The sequence below is a fragment of the Nomascus leucogenys genome, chromosome 8 (genome assembly GCF_006542625.1).
Source record: "Nomascus leucogenys isolate Asia chromosome 8, Asia_NLE_v1, whole genome shotgun sequence".
Lineage (NCBI taxonomy): Eukaryota > Metazoa > Chordata > Mammalia > Primates > Hylobatidae > Nomascus > Nomascus leucogenys.
Window position 1 is genome coordinate 12,114,226 of NC_044388.1, and position 26,136 is coordinate 12,140,361.

At 37.5% G+C, this 26,136-nt stretch overlaps 1 protein-coding gene across 3 annotated transcripts in view; it reads left to right on the forward strand.

Annotated features, from left to right (window-relative positions):
• The window catches only part of PIK3CB (phosphatidylinositol-4,5-bisphosphate 3-kinase catalytic subunit beta), a 187,632-nt gene that overhangs the window by 142,022 nt on the left and 19,474 nt on the right, over window positions 1–26,136 (forward strand). For all 3 annotated transcript variants that reach the window (XM_030816749.1, XM_030816751.1, XM_030816752.1), the window contains 7 exons: window positions 1,277–1,465; window positions 5,459–5,580; window positions 9,182–9,325; window positions 11,674–11,773; window positions 15,855–16,033; window positions 16,871–16,980; window positions 18,613–18,691. In XM_030816749.1, the coding sequence (XP_030672609.1) occupies window positions 1,277–1,465; window positions 5,459–5,580; window positions 9,182–9,325; window positions 11,674–11,773; window positions 15,855–16,033; window positions 16,871–16,980; window positions 18,613–18,691 (923 nt within the window). The remainder of the gene's footprint in view (window positions 1–1,276; window positions 1,466–5,458; window positions 5,581–9,181; window positions 9,326–11,673; window positions 11,774–15,854; window positions 16,034–16,870; window positions 16,981–18,612; window positions 18,692–26,136) is intronic.

Consider the following 26,136-nt stretch of genomic DNA (forward strand, 5'->3'; position numbering starts at 1 on the left):
AAACAACTTTGGTTATGATTTGTCTTTGGTCTGTCGTCTTCTCAGTAATGTGTCTCCCTGAAGGACAATGTCCAAAAGTCACTTCTCTTACTTAATAAAATTATATTTAGTATTTCCATTCTTTTTTATTCTAGCCGTATGCTATTTTGAATTGTATTACTTTTGAAACTAGTAATACAATAATTCTATTTATTTTCAAGTTCATATGAAATCCCAGTTAAAATACTGTCAGGTATAAAATAATATTAGAGTATAAATCCTTACAGGATCTTCTCAGATAATTTTGGAAAGAGATTTTTAGGGAAAATCTGTTTTGATTAAGGTGGTATAATTTTAATGTAAGCATGGGGAAGCACACCTCTTTCTTTTAATGTTAGTGGAATTCAGAGAGTCTGGATCCAAAATAACATGGGCTATATTCTTTTTTTAGTATATTTTCTTGTAGGCATTGGGAAGGAAAATGAGAGAACTGTATTTTTTCCATGTTTAGTTTTAGCCAACATTTGATTCATAATCTAAGGAGATTTTAGACCTTTGAGTCAAGGCACAAGCCAAGAAGGCGTTACTTTTGTTTTTAACCTCGTATGTTTAGGTCATCTTTGGTTTTTTGTTTATAGAATTTGAAAATTAAAGAAACTCAGTTCAAATAGTAAATGACTTGGTTGTGGGTTTTTGTTTGTTTGTTCGTTTGTTTGTTTGTTTTTGAGACAGGGTCTTGCTCTGTCACCCAGGCTGAAATGCAGTGGTACAATCTCGGCTCACTGCAGCCTCTGCCTCCCAGGCTCAAGTGATTCTCCTGCCTCAGCCTCCTGAGTACCTGGGACTACAGGCATGCACCACTACACCTGGCTAATTTTTGTTGTTGTTGTTGTTTTTTGTATTTTGTATTTTTTGTAAAGACAGATTTTCACCATGTTTCCCAGGCTAGTCTCAAACTCCTGAGCAAAGGCAGTCCACCCACATTGGCCTCCCAAAGTGTTGGGATTACAGGCGTGAGCCACCTTGCCTGGCCTGACTTGGATTTTTATCCAAAAAGCAATACTGCCACCCAGTGTTTACACAGTTTACATTTTTAGATTTTTAGAAACTGCTTTGAGAATCTCTTCATCCTTAGCTTAGAAATTATTAAAGGATCTGCCTTTTTTTTAATGGAATTATATTTTTGTGTCTCACATACTTAGGTTCATTTATTATATATAAATGTATATAAATTTACTGAATGTTTGCCATGGTGTTTGCACAATTAAATTCTATAATGAGCATTTTACTTTTTTAGAGTCGAGGTGGAAAAAAGTTTCTTCCTGTATTGAAAGAAATCTTGGACAGGGATCCCTTGTCTCAACTGTGTGAAAATGAGATGGATCTTATTTGGACTTTACGACAAGACTGCCGAGAGATTTTCCCACAATCGCTGCCAAAATTACTGCTGTCAATCAAGTGGAATAAACTTGAGGATGTTGCTCAGGTAACAAAAGATCGTTTCTGTAACTTTTTTTGGGTGTATGGTACTTGGTTGGATTCACATAAAGTATCCTTTTCTCATAGGTATATTTTCATAGATAGGATAATTTAAGCAGGAGAAATTTTGAGGTTGTAAACTCTTATACTACAAGTAATGGACCAGAACATTTCCAGAATTTAAAAATCTCAGATTTTGGGTAGGATTGCCATACCTTTCACCAAATACAATTGAAACATTGATCTTGGGACAATTATCTAGCAAAACCACTTTCTAAGACGTGGGTACCTTCTACCAGCTTCATCAGTGAACTCCAGAGTTTTAAATCTTTTAGATTCTTTGCAATGCCTGTTCTAGAATGAATGTCCATTGTTTGAAAATTACATCTATTACAGAGAATAATATTTTGATAATATATCATTCAGGTCAATTTTAACATTCATTTCAGTTGTCCAGTATTGCTGAATGTATGCGTTTTAGCAGAATAGAAAAAAGACCATTTTGCTTCAAAAAACCACCAAATTTTAGTTCCCTGATTTAATTTTCAAGACCCTGCCAAAAGGCACTGGCATTCAGTTCAAACAACCCACCAGTGCTCAACAGAAAGACCTTTGAAATGGTTTTTTTAATCAGAACAAATAAATTTGGTCTACTAAAATAACCAAATTTTTTCATGTTACTTATTTAAGTTCAATGAATCTCTCTAGTATGTAGTCTTAGTAAATCTATAGTGACTAAAAATTGAGTGAAGAAATACAGATTTATCTTAATTATATGCATTTTAAAAATCTTTCGTTTTATTGTTTCACTTCTCAATTTAAGTGTAGAAAGGATTTCTTTTGTGTTTACTTTTAGTGTCTAAAGATCTTTGGAGCCAGGCATGGTAGCACACACCTCTAATCCCAGCACTTTGGGAGGCCAAAGCAGGTGGATCGCTTGAGCTCAGGAGTTCCAGACCAGCCTGGGCAACATGGTGAAACCCCATCTCTACAAAAAATACAAACATTAGCTGGACATGCTGGCATGTGCCTGCATTCCTTGCTACTTGAGAGGCTGAAATGGGAGGATTGTTTGAATCTGGGAGGTTGAGGCTGCAGTGAACCAAATGCCATTGCACTCTACCCTGGGCAATAGAGTGAGACCTTGTCTCAAAAAAATAAAATGGCCGGGGTCTGTGGCTCATGTCTGTAATCCCAGCACTTTGGGAGGCTGAGGTGGGCAGATCAGGAGGTTGAGACCAGTTCAGCAATTTAAGACCAGCCTGGGCAACATGGCAAAACCTTGTCTCTACAACAAATACAAAAATTAACCAGACATGGTGGCCCACGCCTGTTCCAGCTACTCGGGAGGTTGGGACAGGAGGATCATTTGAGCCCAGGAGGCTGAGGTTGCAGTGAGCCAAGATTGTGCCATTGTATTCTAGCCTGGGTGACAGAGGGAGACCCTGTCTCAAATAATTAAATAAATAAATCAATCTTTGGAGACATGTTATATAATTATATTGTTGTGTGTACCTCGATTAAACTTGTTTCCATCTTAGACCAAATCAGACTGAAGAGGAACTATTTTATTTTAATTGCTGTAGAATAGTTATTGTCTTCTAGCCACTGATGTATTATCTAAATTCAGGATTCGTTTTCCATGAACCTTCAGTAATGGAAAACAAGATCTAAGCATTTTTTTACTTGACACATTTGCCTGTTTCTTTTGGATAGTGTCTAGCGATGAGTGCATATCTAAGAAATGCATCATATTATTATTTCATTAGAATCACAATGGAAAAAATTTCTTGCTGTACTCTTAAAAGCTGTCTTATAGAGAGATTTGGTGAGTTTTGGCAATTTATTTAATTTTACACTTACATGATTTAATTGTTAATAATTATAAATAATCTTACCAAAGTCATTACTTTCCAATGGTAGAGTTGTTTTTAACCACAACATTGCTGAACCTCTAGAATTACATAATCTTATCTCTCCTTTTCAGTGTTATTTATGGGCAGTGTATTCCAAGTATTAGCTGGAGATATGAGGAGTTTTTTTTATTACTGCTATTTCAAAACCTCAGGAAATGGTCTCTTCCGAACTCTTCTGCCCATAAAGAAGACTGCCGGTCCATTAGGACCTTCGGCAAAGCAAGGAGGGGGGTTCTATTAGTGAGAAAAAGTGGGGATGAGGTTGGTGCTTTATGTCTTTATCAGTATTTCTCAACCTGTTTTCATCACTATACCCTTAGGAGCTTTTATAGACCCTTTTCTCCCCAGTAACCCATGAGAGTTTGATTCCGTAGATACCTGGTACATCTGTTCATGTACGTATGTGTATCTGTGCTTTATACATAAAAAAAGAGCTAGCTTTATTCAATATAGGGTTAAGAATAGCTAAATAAAACTTAAGTTTAAAGTTAAAATTTAGGCTGGGTATGGTGGCTCAAGCCTGCAATCCCAGCACTTTGGGAAGCAGAGGCAGGAAGATCACTTGAGTCTAGGAATTTGAGACCAGCAACATAGCGAGACCCTATCTCTACAAAAATAAATAAATGAAATAAAATTAGCTGGGCATGGTGGCGTGTTCCTGTAGTCCTAGCTACTCAGGAGGCTGAGTTGGGAGGATCGCTTGCACCCAGGAGTTCAAGGCTGCAGTGAGCTATGATGGTGCCACTGCACTCCAGGCTGGACAACAGAATGAGACCCTGTCTCTTACAAAAAAAAAAAAAAAGTTAAAATTTAAAAATTACTAGGCATTTCACTGTATTTGCTAAGTAACTATGTAATTTATTCACATAGGTGAATTCTAATATATCAAATTACATATATAAGTTAACAATTTATGCTGAGTGCAATGGCTCACGCCTGTAATCCCAGAACTCTGGGAGGCCAAGGCGGGTGGATCACCTGAGGTCAGGAGTTCGAGACCAGCTTGGCCAACATGGTGAAACCCCATCTCAAAAAAAAAAAAAAATACAAAAAATTAGCTGGGCATGGTGGCAGGAGCCTATAATCCCAGCTACTCGGGAGGCTGAGGCAGGAGAATCCGGGAGGAGGCTTGAATCCAGGAAGGAGAGGTTGTAGTGAGCCAAGATTGCACTATTGTACTCCATCCTGAGCAACAAGAGTGAAACTGTCTCAAAAAAAAGTTAACAATTTATATAAATATATGCTAATAATAGAGTAATTAAATTTTAAAAAATCATTCAAAAGTGTTTTTTCCCAAAAATATTTTTCAAATGTAAAACAACTGAAAAAATTAAGCTAATTTTTAAAAAATTAGTTAACTTTTATTTACTTTTGCTTGATATGAGAAAATGCCTTTTAACTTAGCTGGTAGATACTCATTTAGATATTGTTGACTTTTGGGGGAGGGCTTGCCATAATTAATGATAGATTGAATAACTTGTAGAATTAAATAATAAAATATAAATGGTTTTTATTGAATTCTCAAAGCTTAATTGGTCTGAGAATCAAACTTAACATCCACAAGATAGCCAACAAGCTTGCAGGCCACCTCTCCCAGTATGACTTTGAGCAATCAACTGAAAGAAAATCGTCTAATCACTGCCATCTGTTTGCCATAGTTTTATAGCACTGATTTTGCATACATATCATATACCTTCCATGACATTGATGTCAGTGGTACTTACATGATACCCAGGAAAATCCAATGAGAGAAATTAAATACTAAGGAATAAGATTTTATCAGATGGAGTTGAGCTTTAGGAAGGCTACAAATTCAACATTTTTTTCTCTCTCACCCATAAAATTTATTTGGGGGTAAGTACTTCATAGCTTTTCAAACTTAATCTATAGAATGTTTAAACAACAAAGACAATCTTTATTAGTCTCTATTAACAGGAATGGAGGCATTCCTGTTAATTTGAGACATCGATAATTAAAAGTGTGCTTTGCCTTCTTTTGACCTATCTCGGTGCTTCTGTGTGTCAAGGAAAATTAGGTTACTTTTGTCCCCCATTATTTCTGAACCAGTTTCATTTTTTAAACAGCTTCAGGCGCTGCTTCAGATTTGGCCTAAACTGCCCCCCCGGGAGGCCCTAGAGCTTCTGGATTTCAACTATCCAGACCAGTATGTTCGAGAATATGCTGTAGGCTGCCTGCGACAGATGAGGTATCTTCTGCAGGTGGTTTTCTTTGGGGCAAGGAATAACTTGGGTGGGTTTGGGATGAGGGTGTCTCCTTGATGTCTCATAAGAAAGAAAAGGGCTCAGAATTATTCACAATTCAAAGCATTTGTTCATGTACTCCTGCCGCCTCCCCAACTGAAAGTTTATACTAGAAAAAAAAAAACAAAAGCGTACTGGGTCAGAAGGTCTTCAAGATCACCCTCAGGTTTGATGACTCACTAGGAGGACTCAGAACTCAGCACATAGTCACTTACAGATATAATTTATTGCAGCAAAAGGATACAGAGCAAAATTTAAAGAGGGAAAAAGATTGATGGGGTGAAGTCATGAGGAAAACAGGCATACATAAGCTTGTAAGAGTTCTTTTCCAGTGAATTCACCCCGAACACTTTTAATTCTATCAGGAGTGAGTTGTGATAATATAAGTCTGCAAGGGAAGCTTGTTAGAGACTTGGTGGCCACGGTTTTTACTGGCAGCTATCACATAAGCACCCTCTGCCTAGTATGTACCAGATTTCTATACTCCCAGCAGTAAAGTGGATATACAACTTAAACCATTGTTTACACAAATAGTTTAGGTGCAGTGAGCCGCTCTTATCAATTAGGAGGGTAGTGGGAATCCTTCTGAAATCTTAATTCCCAGATGCTAGCCATGGGCCAATCCTATAAGCAGGCTTGTTAGAGGATAGCAGCCAAGCCTGCTGTGTTACCTCTTTTCTTCACACAGTCTGTCCACCCTCCAGAATTAAGAAATGTTAATTTTTGTCATGGGTTAAAAAATATATACATATTTTAAGCAAATACATTACAGTTAAAGTTGAAGTCCTCATAGTTTCCTTATCCAGTTTTGATTACTTCTCTTCCTTCCCAGAGGCAAACATTATCATGAATTTGGTGTGTATGCTTCTATATCACATTTTTCTGTTTCATATATATCTGTGAAAATATAGACATGGAATTGTTATTACACAAATGTGTCTTGCCATATGCATTAGTTTATATCATGCTTTTTAAAAATTCGGCCAGACAGCTGGGTGTAATGGCTTATGCCTGTAATCCCTGCACTTTGGGAGGCTGAGGCAGGCAGATCACTTGAGGTCAGGAGTTTGAGACCAGCCTGGCCAACATGGTGAAACCCCATCTCTACTAAAAATACAAAAAATTAGCCAGGCGTGGTGGCCAGTGCCTGTAATCCCAGCTACTCAGGAGGCTGAGGCAGAAGAATCACTTGAACCCAGGAGGCAGAGGTTCCAGTGGGCCGAGATTGTACCACTGCACTCCAGCCTGGTCGACAGAGCGAGACTCCGTCTCCAAAAAAAAAAAAAAATTCAGCCAGGCGTGGTGGCTCACACCTATAATCCCATCACTTTGGGAGACAAATGCAGGCAGATTGATAAGCCCAGGAGTTTGAGACCAGCCTTGGCAACACGGTTAAGCCCCATCTCTACCAAAAATACAGAGACACTAGCTGGGCGTGGAGGTGCACACCTGTGGTCCCAGCTACTTGGGCGGCTGAGGTAGGAGGATCACTTGAGCCCTGGAGGCGGAAGTTGCAGGAGCTGAGATGGTGCCACTACACTCCAGCCTGGGTGACAGAGTGAGACCCTGTCTCAAAAAATAAAATACAAATACATAAATAAATAAAAATAAAAATTCAACATCAGGTTTTTGAGGTTAGTCTCTCCCATTATGTTTAAATGTCATTTATTCCTTTCACTACTGTGTAATATTCTGTCATAGGGATATATCTTATTTAATTCATTCCCTATTAAGGAATATTTAAGTTTCTCCACATTTCCCTATTATAAATAATGCTTCAGTGAACAGTTTGTACAGTCTCCCTTGGGTGGTGCATTTGTGAGAATCTATGAGATTCACTGAAGAAATGACTGTCTCAGACAATGAAGTTTATCCATTTTCTTTCTAGGTTCAAAAATGAGGCTTATGTACTTTATGGTTGTTGAAAAATAAAAGCCCACAAAATAGTGTGGATACTATGATCCTTTTTTCTTTTTAAAATCGTGTATGTTTTAAGCTGTGTAATAGCCAAAAGAAATTACACAGACTCACCAATAGTGCTTACTTCTGGGGAGTGAAATTAGAAGTGTGAGAGAAGAGGAAACAACTTCCTATACTTTCTATTTTTTACACTATTTATAGGTTATATAATGGGCATGAATTTTACAATAAACCTAATCAAAATTGTGTTATAGGTAGTTTTAAAAAATGAATTCCCAGTTGCTTCACCATCTCCTTAAGTTTGCATTGGAGATCTCTTGTGGAGGGGCCACCTGGTTCTCCTTGGGCTGAGCCAAGTGTTTTTCTTAAACACATTGATCCCTCTGAGGAGATTGCGGTGATCCGTGTATTCCGTGTAGCTAATTCTGGTGGTTTTTCTATTGTGAAATTTTCTGGTTATGAGTTTTTGGTTTTAGTATATAGTGCCCTGGGTTTCAGTCCCAGATATCTGCCTTAGACTACTAATTCCTTAACCATTTATTACCCAAGACTATGGAGAGTAAGTGGAGCACTTGGGGCACTTGGGCTTCATACCTTATACTGCTGGAATTGCCTCTGATGGGAGTGTGTTTACAGGTGAATGGTTTGGAGATTGACACAAAATAAGAGAACCACTAATCTTAATTAATTGAACTCAGTTAATTACAATGTTATCTGTTATATTATTTCAATGATCAATTCGCACTTATAAATGTATGCACTTTCTCATCCTTCAAACTATTTGAAGTTAAGATTTTAATTGTACATTGGTTATCTGGGACGACTTACTTAACCCTAATGACAGCAAAGGAAAATAAATTGTGAAAGTACTGATGGAATTTTTATTTTAAAAATGATTGTTTTACTAAGCACAAATTTTTTAGCATGATCAGAAATCAGTATTAAAGTACCTAATATTTTTGGTAACTCTCAGCTGACTGAAAATACAGTCATGAATTTTAACAATCTGTAGTAGTCCATTTTCACACCATTATAAAGAAATACCTGAGACTGGGTAATTTATGAAGGAAAGATGTTTAATTGACTCACAGTTCCACATGGCTAGGGAGGCCTCACAAAACTTAAAATTATGGTAGAAGGCGAAGGAGAAGCAAGTACCATCTTCACAAGGTCGCAGGAAAAGGGAAAGAGCAGGGGAAACCACCTCTTATTAAGCCATCAGATCTTATGAGAACTCACTCACTGTCATGAGAATAGCATGGAGGGCCACATTGATTCAGTCACCTCCCACCAGGATGCTCCTTTAACACGTGGGAATTACAGGGATTATAATTCGAGGTGAGAATTGGGTAGGGACAAAAGCCATACCATATCACAATCTAATTCATTTGATTAAAGTATCTCTAGTATCTGTTCTTTGACCCTCTTCACTCCCCTTTCCCCATCTGAAATCTTCAGCTTTTTTTGTGATATTGTAACAGTGGTACAGTGAAGGCAAGCATGTAACAAGCTTGACCCAAAAGAACCATTGTGTTTCAACAAGTTCACATTTGATAGTTTGATAGGAAGGGATCTTTTTCTGGCACAGGTTGTTTGGTTACTCACTGTGTCTTTTGTTTCTTTCAGTGATGAAGAACTTTCTCAGTATCTTTTACAACTGGTGCAAGTTTTAAAATATGAGCCTTTTCTTGATTGTGCCCTCTCTAGATTCCTATTAGAAAGAGCACTTGGTAATCGGAGGATAGGGCAGTTTCTATTTTGGCATCTTAGGTAAGTCTTTTATATTTTAATTTGAGCCCACCATGTGCTTTAGTAACTATAAACCAGCATAATATATTTAATAGAAAAATAGCTGCTTAAGTTTTTTTCTGAACCATTTATAACATTTATATGGTTTTGGCGCCTTCTCCTATTTCTTGATACCAGCACTCTTGATTTTCATGATTTGACAAAGTAATTCAGTTATCCAAGACCCTTATGTGTCCCTCCATGCCTGCTTGATTTCTTCTTTATTTCTTCCTTTTTTTGTGTGTGTGTGTTGTCTACCTGCTTGATTTTTAACTGAAATTAATAATGTATTGCTATTTTCCAGTAAAATGTACTTATTGTCTTAATATATTTGGGCTCCATGCAGACCTATTTATTTCTTCTAGAAAGTTGTGGGTGGTACTGTCATTACTAGTGTTATTGAGTGAAGGTAAAGGTTTACTATAATGACAGCAATTTTATTCAATTTCTTTATTAAGTAGGTAATTTCCAGAAATACACGAACCTTACTTCACCAAGTTCATATAAGAGTAAAATCAGGAATGAGAACTAAAGTTATTCTTTTGTTTTCTAAGGAAATTGTATTAATAGATTTCTCATTTCTGACTCTGTACTCAGACATTTTTTTCCCTCCCAATCTGGACTTCATAGTACTGAAACTAATGCTTGTCAGAAAAAAAAACTACCTTTTTTCTTTCTTTCTCTCTTTCTCCTTCCTTCCTTCCTTCCTTCAAGCTTCCTTCCTTCCTTTTCTTTTCTTTTTATTCTTTTTTTTTTTTTTTTTTTTTGAGACGGAGTCTCGCTCTGTCACCCAGGCTAGAGTGCAGTGGCGCAATCTTGGCTCACTGCAAGCTCCGCCTCCCGGGTTCATGCCATTCTCCTGCCTCAGCCTCTCCGAGTAGCTGGGACTACAGGCGCCCGCCACCACGCCCGGCTAATTTTTTTTTGTATTTTTAGTAGAGACGGGGTTTCACCGTGGTCTCGATCTCCTGACCTCGTGATCCGCCCGCCTTGGCCTCCCAAAGTGCTGGGATTACAAGCGTGAGCCACCGCGCCCGGCCTCTTTTTATTCTTTTCTTCTTTTTTCTTTTCTTTGCCGAGCTTCTCAAAGGCAATAAGCTCCATAATGTTGTGCTCTTAATTTTAGTTTTATTTCTGAATATGGTTTTCTTATTCATATATTTTTTTCCACTCTTTTTTTACTTCCTTGTGTTGTTCTAGAACCTTTTCTTATTTTTAACTTGTCTTTTCTCATTCATTCAGTCTTAGTTTTTAAACCCCTCAGGGAATAACAAAATAAGTGTTCCTTCCTTTTTCAAATATGTACATCACTTTTTAAGTAAGAAAAAAATTGGAATAGATGCTAATCAGGGCATTAGTCAATTATTCAATACCAGTCAGATTTCACAGATACCTGTTTCAGCCTATTGTCTTTAAATTGGTAAGATTGCCTTACCCCTACAAAAGCAAATCAGGTAAGATGTACACATTTTAGATTTCTTGGAATAAAGAATTAACTAATTATAGAATATCATAGCTTTTGAACTTTGAAGTATTAACTAATTATAGAATATCATAGCTTTTGAACTTTGAAGTATTAACTAATTGTAGAATATCATAGCTTTTGAACTTTGAAGTATTAACTAATTATAGAGTATCATAGCTTTTGAACTTTGAAGTTTAACAAATTGGAAAGTTGACCCATGTCACTAATAATTATGCACAAAATAGCCAGGCGTGGTGGCTCATGCCTGTTCCAAGCACTTTGGGAGGCCAAGGCAGGTGGATCACTTGAGGCCAGGAGTTTAGACCAGCCTGGCCACATGGCAAAACCCTGTCTCTACTAAAAATGCAAAATTAGCCAGGCATGGTGGCGCATGCCTGTAATCCCAGCTACTCGGGAGGCTGAGGCAGGAGAATCGCAAGTATGAAGGGGCTGGCCACCCCATCCACATTCGAGCCAGAAATGGGGAGGGGAGGGAAGGGGAGGGACCAGCATTTCCTTCTAAGTCCAGGACTCATTTTTTGTGCACATCACTTCATCTTGCATCCCGTTGGCTAGAACCTAGTCACCTGGTGACATCTAGCTACACGTTTTTATTTTTGGCAAGCTTGAACCTGGTGGGTGGAGGTTGCAGTGAGCCGAGATCACACCAGTGCACACCAGCCTGGCCAACAGAGTGAGACTATCTCAAAAAAGGAAGGAAGGGAGGAAGGAAATAATAATAATAATGCACACAATGACTTTGCTGTCATAAGTTTATTTTTTATAGAATAAAGAAGTCAGTATTTATTCGGTGATCTGAAGTGTTTGATAAACAAACTGTTCGGATATCATTAACTTTCTGCAGGTCAGAAGTGCACATTCCTGCTGTCTCAGTACAATTTGGTGTCATCCTTGAAGCATACTGCCGGGGAAGTGTGGGGCACATGAAAGTGCTTTCTAAGCAGGTATCAGCTTGTTTTATTTATTCATTTTTTCTTTTTTTGACAGACAACATTTAAAGCATGAATATCAGCTTGTTTTAATCTTCATGTTCAATTTGGTACATGGTGTTTGATCAGTTTCATCAAATGCCATTTCTTCCACCACATTATTTCATAGAAGTCTCAGTAACAGACAACCTGATGAATACATTCTTTTATCAAAATTTAGGTCAAAAAATGAAGTTTCAGTGAACTTAGCACAAAAATATTAACTGAATGCTACCTGAAAAATAATTACTCGGAATTCGTAATATATTCTATATTAATCCCAAAGTGCTAAGAAATGCAGATGTGAACCGCCGCACCCAGCCCCACTCTTTTTTTTTTTTTTTTTTTTTTTGAGACGGAGTCTTGCTCTGTTGCCCAGGCTGGAGTGCAATGGCACTATCTTGGCTCACCGCAACCTCTGCCTCCTGGGTTCAAGCGATTCTCCTGCCTCAGCCTCCCAAGTAGCTGGGACTACAGGCATGTACCACCATGCCCAGCTAATATTTTGTATTTTTAGTAGAGACAGGGTTTCACTATGTTGGCCAGGCTGGTCTCGAACTCCTGACCTCGTGATCCGCCCGCCTCGGCCTCCCAAAGTGCTGGGATTACATATGTGAGCCACCGTACCCGGCTGCCCCACCCTATTTTTATATCAGATTCCTAATTTCCAGTTAAACTACTCTTTTCTAATTCATTTGCATTGCCAGAAGAACTCTCATAGGCTTCCATTAGGTGTTTTTAATATTTAGGATTTTTCATGATGTTAAAAACTTTTTCTGATCCCTTCCTTTTGAAAAGCCCATTAATGATGGTAATAATAGCTAATGTTTATTCATCACTTATTATGGGTCATTTATTCTTCACAACAACATGGAATCAATATTATTAATCCTCTGAATTTCATAGAACCCTGAAATATATCTCACATCTCTGCCTATTTCCCTTGTGTTCATGGCTACCATCCTAGTCCAAGCTACTATTCTTTTTCCACTGGACTTCTTCATTAACTTCCTAAATTGTACCCCTTGTTTTCCTTCCTAGATCTCCCCCCACATTCTGTACACAGAAGATAAAGTGACATTTTAAAAATGTAGACTGTGGCCAGCTGCAGTGGCTCACACCTGTAAACCTGGCACTTTGAAAGGCTAAGGTGGGAGGATCACTTGAGCCCAGAAGTTTGAGACTAACCTGCACAACATAGTGAGACCCATCTCTAGAAAAAATTAGAAGGTGGCTTGCAACTGTAGTCCCAGCTACTTGAGAGGCGGAGGTGGGAGGATTGCTTGAGCCCAGGAATTTGAGGTTGCAGTGAGCTATGATTTGATTGTACCACTACACCCTAGTCTGGGCAACAGAGCAAGACCCTGTCTCAAAAAAAGAAAAAAAAGTAGATTGTATTACATCATTTCCCTTTTAAAATCCCTTCAATAATTTTTCATTGCACTCTGAGTAAAATTCAAATTTTCTGCCAAAGCCTGTTAGGCCATACTTAGTCATAACTTGCTTAATGTCATCATATAACCATTTTTCACACTGCATATTTTCTTGGAGCCTCAGCTTGATGTTAAAGACAATAAAAGGATGATATATGTATGAACAAATTATTCTAACTCCTGTTTTTTTTTTTTTTGATTGATGAATTGTGAGAGGAAGACTTTACCCTGTACATAGCTGTTTTTGTTATTACTATAAACTTACAAAAGGACAAGGTGTTGAAACACTTAAAGTATTAGACTTACGTCCATGGGGTATTCAGGACACTGTTGCAGGAAGTGTGGATATCAACACAATTAGAGATGGAGCATGAAAACTTTCAACTGTACAGACATGGAAGAAGTTTCAAATTTCACATACTTCTAAAAAGTTCCTGTTTGCTTAGCCGAGTTTTTATCTGGTTGCCTTGTCACCAGTGTTTGTACAGCTCCTGAAACTGTTGAGAAGTAGAGCGATCTGTGGTTTTAACAGATGGCTAACTTGGCAAGTTTCAGCCGTCTCAATTTTATCATCAAGCTGCATAGGTCCTTCCTAGTTTCCTGTGAGCAAGGTCTCAGCCTCTGTGGAAACTGCATGCTTGAATTCACCTCCCTACATAGTCTTAGCGGTTTCCTTGCATAAAAGCAGAATTCAAAAATGAAAACATGTTATTAATTAAATCTCTTGTTCATGGAATTTCAAGCCACATTGTTTATATTTGTGATATACATATTTTATATGCTTGTTACATACAGTATACTTTTTAATTCTATTTTTAACATTTGTTTTTTCCAGTTTTAATGATATAAAATAAGATGCTCCTTCTTTATGCGTGGCTGAAGTTGTTATGAATTTTATGTACTATGACATAAAAGACCCTCAGTTATTAAATAAAAGTTGAATTTTATTTATTCTTATTATTTATTTATTTATTTTATTTTTTGATGGAGTCTCACTCTGTCACCCAGGCTAGAGTACAGTGGCATGATCTTGGCTCACTACAACCTCTGCCTTCCAGATTCAAGCGATTCTCCTGCCTCAGCCTCCCTAGTAGCTGGGATTACAGGTGTGCGCCACCACGCTCGGCTAATTTTTGTATTTTTAGTAGAGAAGAGGTTTCACCATATTGGCCAGGCTGGTCTTGAACTCCTGACCTCAAGTGATCCACCCACTTCAGCTTCCCAAAGTACTGGGATTACAGGCGTGAGCCACTGCACCTGACCCTGATTTATTTATTTTTTGAGACATAGTCTCACTCTGTTGCCCAGGCTAGAGAGTGCAGTGGTGTGATCTTGGCTCACTACAGCCTCCAGCTCCCAGGTTCCAGTGATTCTCCTGCCTCAGCCTCCTCAGTCGCTGGGATTACAGGTACACACCACCATGTCTGGCTAATTTTTGTATTTTTTTGTATAGGGGGTTTCTCCATGTTGGCCAGGCTGATCTTGAACTCCTGGCCTCAACTGATCCACTTGCCTCAGCTTCCCAAAGTGCTGGGATTACAGACGTGAGCCATCGCACCCAGCCTAAAGTTGAATTTTAAACATAATGGTTTTGATTTAGTTGGCCATTGTTGATACACCTTGTACTAGTTGCGTAAGTTTTTTTTTTTTACTTGCATAAGTTTTGATGGCCATAGTTATTATAAAAACAAGTAATTTAGATTTAAATAACAAATAGTGTGTCTATATTCACACTTTATTATAAAATAATTCATTCTAGCTATGCTGTTAATGGAAATAGAATATATTGAGATATCATACAAGAGTGATGACAAGAAGTAGATATTATGGTTGAATAGCAAGAACCTCAGTTACTTCTACATAGGTTTTTCTCTAATACTATGAAGTTGGCCAAATGGACTGGTTTAGGTTAGTGATGTCTCAAATTCTACTATATAATGAATTGCAGAATTTTGAGTAGTTTAAGTTTCATATTTATCTTCTTCTTTCTTTTTTTTTTTTTTTTTTTTTTTTTGAGACAGTTTCTCACTCTCTTACCCAGGCTGGAGTGCTGCAGTGGCTTAATCTTGGCTCACTGCAACCTCCACCTCCAAGATTAAAGCGATTCTTATGCCTCAGCCTCCCGAGTAGCTGGGATTACAGGCAAGTGCCACCATGCCCGGCAAATTTTTGTATTTTTTTTTGTAGAGATGGGGTTTCACCATGTTGCCCAGGCTAGTCTCAAACTCCTGACCTCAAGTGATCCAGCTGCCTCGGCCTCCCAAAGTGCTGGGCCACATTTATCTTCTTAAGTACCCATAGTGCGCATCTGGCCCACATTTATCTTAAGTACCCAAAATCTAAGTCTGCTTTTCTCAAATTTGTAAGATTTTGTTTAAGAAAAGGTTTAAAGAAAGTTTGAAAATGATGCTATAACAACTGTTATATGCTATAACAACTTATTTTTAAGTTTATTGTATGTAAAATGCTTTTCATAAGTCAGACACTATTTTTACTTCAGCTGGTTATGTGTATGTATGTTTGTGGGTCTATGTTGGGAGCAGGTGTTATTGATTGATATGATCACATGATATTGTATTACTTTTAGTCAAATGAATTTTTGGTGTGGGGAACTTATTTTTCAGGTTGAAGCACTCAATAAGTTAAAAACTTTAAATAGTTTAATAAAACTGAATGCCGTGAAGTTAAACAGAGCCAAAGGGAAGGAGGCCATGCACACCTGTTTAAAACAGAGTGCTTACCGGGAAGCCCTGTCTGACCTGCAGTCACCGCTGAACCCATGTGTTATCCTCTCGGAACTCTAGTAAGTGACTGTGCTTTGCGCAGTGAATCTCCTATGAATAGCAAGCAGAAAGTCACTGCCTTATGGGAGTAGTAGGGCCAGCTGTCAGCCTCAGGAAGTAGAATATAATTAAGGAAGGAAAATCTTAAAAGTTCTCCGAGGCTATGCTTATATTCAATAGGATGTATGCTTATCAGCTAAACTTACCTGTGGATTTAGTGAAAGTTATTACAAATGAATTTATATTTCAATTATATGTAATTAAATTTATTTTCTATATTATTGATTTTTAAGAGTTGACAATCCTAATAAGCAAAATGTTGCAAACTATAGTAAATTGTTTACTGATTGATTTTCCTATTTTAAAATGAAATCTTGTCTTGAGTGAATTTGGCAACTTATTTCTCACTTTCTCATTCCCTACAGAAGTAATAATGGAAAATAATAGTCTGTATTCAGTATACTATCAGTATTCAAATGAATCCCTTGTTAAGAAATCAAGAATGGTCTCAAAATAGTTCTAATTTTAATCCAATGATTTGTACTAATTTTTTATTCACTAAATGTAATAATGTGAAGTTAAGCAAATAAAAGGAAACGAGAGGAGGAATGTTAAGTGGAGAAGGTGAGAAGGGCCAATCTTAGGTTTTGAATCCAGCCTATCTGGCATTAGTATATGCCACCCAAGGCTGTCCTCATGGTTGCTTTTCTACCAAGTGGGACTCCTCTAAGTCTGACTCTTGTGCAGACCTGACAGGAATAGGTGAGGAGTTTTCCCAAGCCTAGTATATAGTGGTAAAATTATAATCGTCTGTATCATTACACTGAAGTTGACTAATTTTCCCCACTTGATTTCAGTGTTGAAAAGTGCAAATACATGGATTCCAAAATGAAGCCTTTGTGGCTGGTATACAATAACAAGGTATTTGGTGAGGATTCAGTTGGAGTGATTTTTAAAAATGGTGATGGTAAGTTCTGAGATTTTTAACATCAGATTTCTTAGAACTTTTCATTTGTTGCCATTTGCTTTATCTGAAAGGTGGTGTATAGTTTAAGTGTGTAACAGTTTGCAGCCAGGAAGGTAGCTATTAATGGTCATAAAGTCAAATTGAACATGTCCTAAATGCCTTTTTTTCCCTCTTATAAAATTATTTATACCATTCACTTAAATACACTGTCCTAATGAACCTTCTTTTATTTCCCCTTACAAAATACAAAATGTGCCTACTCCTTTGATTAAAAAGCTTATGAAATACAAGTTATTATTTTTCCTTTTTTTTTTTTTTTTTTTTTTTTTTGAGACAGAGTCTCACTGTCACCCAGCCTGGAGTGCAATAGCACGATCTTGGCTCACTGCAACCTCCACCTCCCAGGCCCAAGTGATCATCCCACCTCAGCCCTCAGAGTAGCTGGAACTACAGGCACACGCCACCACACCTGGTTCACTGTTTGTATTTTTTGTAAAGATGGGGTTTCACCATGTTGACCAGGCTGGTGTCAAACTCCTGAGCTCAAGTGATTCACCCACCCTGGCCTTTCAAAGTGCTGGGATTACAGGCATGAGCCACCATGCCCAGGCAAGGATATTTTCAGTAATATATTCATACATCGTGTTTCAGTGATAGCAGTATTGATTTTGCTGCCATAGTTTTGTATTTTGATGGAAGTACGTAACAGACCCAAAATGTGTAAAGGAAATGCCTCTGAAGTAATCACACCAGCCAATAGGCAGTGGTGACTTGTTAGTTATGTGACCACAAACAAGTCACAGAAAACTGATTGAGCTTCAGGTTTTTCATATCCATGAGGATTATAGCATCTGTATGTCAGGGTTATTAAAAGGAATTGAGATAACATAAGCAAATGTGCTTATCAGAATATGTGCTTACAACTTAAAAAGAACTCATAGGGTTTTGCTAAACATTTAATGTCACTTGACCATACAAATGTCATTATGTGGATGTCACTAGTTTCATGTGCTCTCTTCCCTGAAAATACCCTTAGACATGATAATAAATTCAACCATTACAGTTTTGTGACCTTGTGATGCAGTTACTTACGTGATTCTTAAGAACTCTCCGTGTAGTGGTAAAAGCAAGCAAGAAGGAAAAAATTAGCCATGTAATTAATGTAATACTCATACAGTGTAATACAAACAGTATTACAGCATACAATTAGAATCCCTGAACCCATGTGTTATCCTCTCGGAACTCTAGTAAGTGATTGTGCTTTGCGCAGTGAATCTCCTATGAATAGCAAGCAGAAAGTCACTGCCTCATGGGAGAAGTAGGGCCAGCTGTCAGCCTCAGGAAGTAGAATATAATTAAGGAAGGAAAATCTTAAAAGTTCTCCGAGGCTATGCTTATATTCAATAGGATGTAACTTACACATGGTAAACAATTTAAAAAAATCTTTTAATGTCTGAAATAATGTCACAGGGACATGCTATCCAAAGAGTGTAATATTTGTTATAAAATTAGTGAACATATTAGCACAGCATTTGTTAATGTTTTTAGTTAATTCTGAGTTAGTCTTGAATTGATGAGTTACAAGGCATAAAAGGAAAAGCACTTATAATGAAGCAGTTTGTTTTCCCTTAGATTTACGACAGGATATGTTGACACTCCAAATGTTGCGCTTGATGGATTTACTTTGGAAAGAAGCTGGTTTGGATCTTCGGTGAGATCTAGTCTTTTTTTTTTTTTTCTGGTCTCATGTTGTAGTCTTCCGACAGCAAAATATCTAGAATTTCTTGTTAATTCCTTCCCTGTTGTTCTTAATTTTAGTTGTTCATAATAATATTTATATAGCACTTTACAATGTACTTTCAAATATGTTGTCTTGCCTAAACTTTTTCAGTTTAAAACTACACATGTGACTGAAATTCCAGAAAGAAGGAATAGGTTTGAACTTTAATAAGGCTTGGACAGACAGCCAGATTTACATTCCAACCTATGCTTTTGAAAGATGTACTGTGGATCATGGCAATGACAAGGCCAGAGAAAGTCCTGTGCCTTTTTTTACTTAGTCCAGGGACATTCATTTCTCTACCTACCAAGGGAAAAGAGAGGAAAATGTTTAGATGCATTCTCAGGTTTTTAGCTTGCCACCATCAATAGGGGTAGATAGTGAGCAGAAGAGGTTTGTGGTGTGGTGACAGAAAAAAGGAAACATAAAATCAAGCCTCAGACTGGGAATTGTATTCACAATGAAGAGAACAAGGGGTAAATATTTAAAGAGCCCATAGAAGTGAACATAAGGAAAAGATGTGAAAAGGCATTTTATAAAAGGTATAAAAACAAACTAATAGGCATGGTGGCACACACCTGTAATCCCAGCACTTTGGGAGACCAAAGCAGGCAGATCACTTGAGGTCAGGAGTTTGAGACCAGCCTGGCCCACATGGTGAAACCCTGTCTCTTCTAAAAATACAAAAGTTAGCCAGGTGTGGAGCACATGCCCGTACTCCCAGCTACTCTGGTGGCTGAGGCATGAGAATCGCTTAAACCCAGAAAGCGGAGGTTGCAGGGAGCAGAGATTGCACCACTACACTCCAGCCTGGATGACAAAGTAAGACTCTGTCTCAAAAACAAACAAACAAACAAAAAAAAAACTAATATGAAAATTGTCAGTTCCAATTAAGAAGTACAGATTATAAGAACAACTGGGCCGTGCATGGTGGCTAACTCCTATAATCCTAGCACTTTGGGAGGCCGAGGCAGGTGGATTGCCTGAGGTCAGGAGTTCACGACCAGCCTGGCCAGCATGGTGAAATCCAGCTCTACTAAACATACAAAAAATTAGCAGGATGTGGTGGCAGGAGCCTGTAATCCCGGCTACTCGGGAGGCTGAGGCAGGAGAATCACTTGAACCTGAGAGGCGGAGGTTGCGGTGAGCGAGATCCTGCCACTGCATTCCAGCCTGGGCAACAAGAGTGAAACTTTGTCTCAAAAAATTAAAAAAAAAAAAAAAAAAAAAAGAACAACTGGATATCCTAGCAAAGATTTCCTTAAATGATAATCCAGTCTAGGGTGCTATTGAAGCAACAAAAATATAGGTATTTTTATATACTATTATAAATTAATATGAACCTTAATGTATGAAGTTTATTTATGTTCTTTATATCCAGTATTTCCACAATTTACCTTAAAATTGGAAATGTAGACAGAGATTTATACACAAAGATATAGTCCAGTTCATCAATGTTTTCAAATTTATTACCACATATTTTTTATAACATCCTCTTGTAATTTTAAAATCTGTACTATGCTGTGTCTAATATTTTTCTTCTTCCTCTTTTTTTTTTTTTTTTTGAGACAGTCTCGCTCTGTCACCCAGGCTGGAGTGCAGTGGTGCGATCTCGGCTCACTGCAACCTCCGCCTCCTGAGTTCAAGAGATTCTCCTGCCTCAGCCTCGTGAGTAGCCAGGATTACAGGTGCCCACCACCACGCCCGGTTAATTTTTATATTTTTAGTAGAGATGGGGTTTCGCCATGTTTGTCAGGCTGGTCTCAAACTCCTGACCTTGTGATCTGCCTGCCTCGGGCTCCCAAAGTGCTGGAATTACAGGCGTGAGTCACCACCCCTGGTCTTTTCTTCTTTTTATATGCAGTTATTGTTAGTATTATTAGAGATTTGCTTCCTTATTAGTATGGTTTCAACTGGGCTTCTAATTTTGTTGATTTTTTTGTTTGTTTCCTACTTTATCAGTTATTACTTCTTTATTTTTTTTTACTTTTGTGTTTATTCTGTTCTCATTTTTTAAAATGAACTCTTGGCTGGGCGCAGTGGTTTATGCCTGTAATCCCAGCACTTTGGGAAGCCAAGGCGGATCATTTTTGCTTAGGAGTTTGAGACCAGCCTGGGCAACATGGTGAAACCCTGTCTCTACAAAAATAATAATAATAATAATAATAAGCCAGGCATGTTGGCATGCGCCTATAGTCCCAGCTACTTGGGAGCTGAGGAGGGAGGATTTCTTGAGCCCAGGAGGTCAAGGCTGCAGTGAGCCAAGATCACGCTACTGCATTTCAGCTTGTGTGACAAAGTGAGACCCTAATCTCAAAAAAGGAAAAAAAAAAAAAGAACTCTTAACTTTTAAAATGGAAATATTTATGTACTTTCATAATATATCAAACAGTATATAAATTCTAAATATTTCATAATTTCTATTTTTATCTTATTGACTCCTGAACTATTTAAAATTACAGCTGGATACAGTGGCTCTTGCTTGTAATCCTAATATTTTGGAAGGCCAAGGTGAGAGGATCGCTTGAACCTGGGAGTTCAAGACTATCCTGGGCAACAGAGCAAGACCCTATCTCAGTAAATAAATAGATAAATAAATAAATAAAATTTAATTTCCAAAGGCATACTTCTTTGTTCTTTCTATGATTTCTAATTTTATTGTGTTGTTATTGCATCAAGTATATGTTCAGATCTATATTCTCCTTAAACTTCAGTTTTGATTTGTCACTTCGTAGGTATGTTACAACCTCCTATTATAATTGACATTTGTCATTGCCTGCCTGCAATCTTGTCAGTTTTTGTTTATCTTGATCTTATATTTGTTTTTTCTTTTTTTGTTTGTTTGTTTGTTTTTTGAGTCAGAGTCTTACTCTGTCACCCAGGCTAGAGTGCAGTGGCAGGATCTCAGCTCACTGCAATCTCTGCCTCCTGGGTTCAAGCAATTCTTGTACCTCAGCCTCCCGAGTAGCTGGGATTACAGGCACGGGTCACCAGGCTTGGTTAATTTTTATACTTTTAGTAGAGACGAGATTTCACCATGTTGGCCAGGCTGGTCTCGAACTACTGGCCTCAAGCGTTGATCTTATATTTGTAAATCTGTACAAGGTTTGGTTTCTTTGAGCCTCTGTGCCCTCCTTCATCATTAAGAAATATGCCTCTTAATCCCTTGTAATTTTGTTTTAGTCTGTTTTGTCCAAAATTGACATTTGTATACCAGCTTTATTTTGGTTAGTATTTACCTTTGTATCTTTTATTTTTAACTTTTATTTCATTTTATATTATATTTGTCTCCTGTAAATAGCATATAGTTGAATTTTTTTGTGAGGATGGATTTACTCCAATATGAATGTATTTTATTAGGAAATTTTAATTGTTTTTTGTGATTACTATATACTTATTTATTTCTACTATCTTATTGTATGTTTTATATTCACATCCTTGTTTTTGTCGTTTTTCTCATTTATTTCCTTTTATTGGATTGATAGGGGTTTTAAATTTTCATTTTCCCTTTCTATAAAACACTTTTTAAATTCTTACTTATTAAAAAAATTTTTTTTAGAGATGGAGTCTCACTCTTACCCAGGCTTGAGTGCACTGGCATGATCATAGCTCACTGCTGCCACAAACTCCTTGGTAACACAATCCTAGCTCACTGCAGCCACAAACTCCTGGGTAGCACAATCATAGCTCACTGCAATCACAAACTCCTGGGTACCAGCAATCCTCTCACCTCAGCCTCTTGAGTAGCTAGGACTACAGGCACATGCCACCATGCCTGGTTCATTTAAAAATTTTTTTGAGAGACAGAGTCTCACTATGTTGCTCTCTCTGGTCTCAAACTCCTGGCCTCAAGCGATCCTCCCACCTCAGTTTCCCAAGCATCTGGGATTACAGACATGTGCCACCATACCCAGCTCTTATATAGAATCTTTATATACTACATTATTTATTTTAGGGAATATTCTTAAGTTTTTAAACTGCATGTTTGATTTAACAATTTTTTTTTTTTTTTTTTGAGACGGGAGTTTCCCTCTTGCTGCCCAGGCCAGAGTGCAATGGCACGATCTCGGCTCACTGCAACCTCCGCCTCCCCGGTTCAAGTGATTCTCCTGCCTCAGCCTCCCGAGTAGCTGGGATTATAGGCATGTGCCACCATGCCTGGCTAATTTTGTATTTTTAGTAAGATGGGGTTTCTCCATGTTGGTCAGGCTGGTCTTGAACTCCTGACTTGAGGTGATCCGCCCACCTCGGCCTCCCAAAGTATTGGGATTACAGGCATGAGCCACCATGCCCAACCAGATTTAACAAATTCCAAAATTAATCCATAACTTAGCCCTCTTCTTGATCATTATAGGTACTTTAGGATAAATTCTACCACTTATATTTTAACTAATATTTAACAACTCCTTATATTAGTTGTTACAGTGAACATTTTTACTAGAATTTCTTGTATACAATTTTAAATATTTCTTTATTCACCATTGCTTTTTGTACCATACTCCCTCACTCTGGGTTTTGTCTGAAAATGAATTTATATTACCCTCAATCTTGAGTAAGGCTGGGCATGGTGGCTCACGCCTGTAACCCAGCACTTTGAGAGGCCAAGGCGGGTGGATCACCTGAGATCAGGAGTTCAAGACCAGCCTGACCAACATGGTGATACCCCGTCTCTACTAAAAATACAAAATTAGCGAGGCATGGTGGCACATCCCTATAATCCTAGCTACTCAGGAGGCTGAGGCAGGAGAATCTCTTGAACCCAGGAAGGGGAGGTTGCAGTGAGTGGAGATGGCACCATTGCACACTCCAGCCTGGGCAACAAGAGCGAAACTCCATCTCAAAAAAAAAAAAAAAAAAATCTTGCATAATAGTTTAGCTGGGTATGGAGTTTTTGTTTATTATTATTGGGATACAGTATAATTGTCATATCACAATTCACTGGTTTAGAGTGTACATTTCAGTGGTTATATGCATTTTCTGAGTTGTGCAACCATCACCACAATTAATTTTACATTTTTATCAACCTTCAAAAACCCTGCACTCTTTAGCTGTTACCCTGAAACCACTCCAATTCTAGGCAACCACTAATTAATTGTCTATAGATGTACCTTTTTTGGACATTTTATATAAATGGAAACACAATATGGGGCCTTTGTCACTGGCTTCTCTCTCTAAGCGTAATGGCTTCAAAGTGTATTCATGTTTTAACAGTAACCAGTATTTCATTTCATTGTCAAACAATATTCTTTTGCAAGGATGTGCCATATTTTATTTATCCATACATCAGTTAATGAATATTTTGGTTGGTTTCACTATTTTGCTATTACAATAACTGCTATAAAACTCTACATAGATAAATGTACACAGTTAATGCTATAAACATTTGTGTACAACTTTTGAGTAAATCTATGTTTTAAATTCTTTTGGTAAATACCTAGGATTAAAATTACTGGAACTGATGTTAACTTTATGTTCAACTTTTTGAGAAACTATCAAACTGTTTCCCACACAGCTGCATCATTTTACATTCCAACCAGCAATGTACAAAGGTTCCAGTTTCTCTTCATTCTCTCCAACACTTGTTATTGTCCATCTTTTTTTATTATAGCCACCCTAGTAGGTTTGAGGTGTTATCTCATTGTGGATTTAATTTGCATTTTCCCAATGACTAATGTTGTTGAGCAGCTTTTCATGTGCTTGTTGGTTATTTGTATACCTTCTTTGGTGAAATGTCTATTTAGATCCTCTGCTCATTTGTAATTGGGTTATTTGTCTTTTTATTGTTAAGTTATAAGAATTCTTTATATATTTTATATACTAGACCCTTCTTAACTTATTTGCAAATATGTTCTTCTGGTTGTTTGTTCACTTTAATTTTTAAATAGTGTGTGTGGTAGGAATCCAACTTTATTCTTTTCCATTTAGATGTATAGTTGTCTCAGCACCATTTGTTGAAAATATTATTCTTTCTTCATTGAATTATCTTGGCATCTATGTCAAAAATCAATTGATTGTACATGTGAAGGTTTTTTCCTGAACTCTAAGTTCAATTCTATATGTCTGTCCCTATGTATAGTTTTGATTACTGTGACTTAATAATAAGTTTTGAAATCAGGGAGAATGGATCCTCCAACCTTTGTTCTTTCTCTCTTTTCATTTATCTGGGATTGTGTTAATTTTTCCTTTGTTTCTGAATAAGAATTTTGCTACTTGATAGGTTTTCTTTCAGCATGTCTAATATGCCATCCCACTTTCTTCTGGCTTCCCTGGTTTCTAATGAGAAATCAGCTGTTAATCTTATTTAAGATCCTTGTAAGTGATGAGTCAGATCTCTCTTGTTCCTTTCAAGATTCTCTTTATTTTTGGCTCTTGACAGTTCGATTATAATATGCCTACTTCTATTAGAGTTTATTCTACTTTGAATTAATTGAGCATCCTGGACATATATATTATTGTTTTTCATAAAATTTGGGGAGTTTCCGGCCATAATTTTTTCATATGTTTTTTCTGCCTCTCTCTCTCATCTCTAAGGCTCTGTTCTCTAAGGCTGTAACAGGTCTCTAAGGCTCTGTTCTTTTTTCTTCATTATTTTTCTTTTGTTTCTCTGATTAGATAGTTGACCTATCCTCAAGTTTGCCAATTTTTTATTATGCTCAAATCTGCTGTTGTGCCTACCTGGTGAATTTTAAAATTTCAGTTATTGCCTTTTTCAACTCTGGAATTTCTGTTTGATTCATTTAAATAATTTCTATCTATTGATAGTCTTCCTTTGTTGATAAATCATTCTCACAGTTTGTTTTGTTTTGTTTTGAGATAGGGTCTTGCTCTGTCGCCCAGGCTAGAGTGCAGTGGCGCGGTCTCAGCTCACTGAAACCTCTACCTCCCAGGTTCAAGTGATTCTCCACCTCAGCCTCCCAAGTAGCTGGGACAATGACAAGCGACCACTACAACTCCTGGCTAATTTTTGTACTTTCAGTAGAGACAGGGTTTCATCATGTTGGCCAGGCTGGCCTTGAACTCCTGACCTCAGGTGATCCACCTGCCTCGGCCTCCCAAAGTGCTGGGATTACAGGTGTGAGCCACCACTCCCAACCTTATAGTTCTTTAGACATGGTTTCCTTTAGTTCTTTGAACATGTTTAAACTAGGGATTTTTAAATCTTTGTGTAATAAGTTCAAAATTTGAGTTTCCTGAAGGACAGTTTCATTGTATGCATTTTTCCTGTATATGTGCCATGCTTTTTTGTTTCTTTGTATGTCATATACTTTTTGCCAAAAACTGTTCACTTTAAATAATTTTACAACTCTGAAACTCAGATTCCTTCTCCCTTCAGGATTTGTTGTTGTGGCTATTTGTTTATTTTAGTGGCTTTTTTG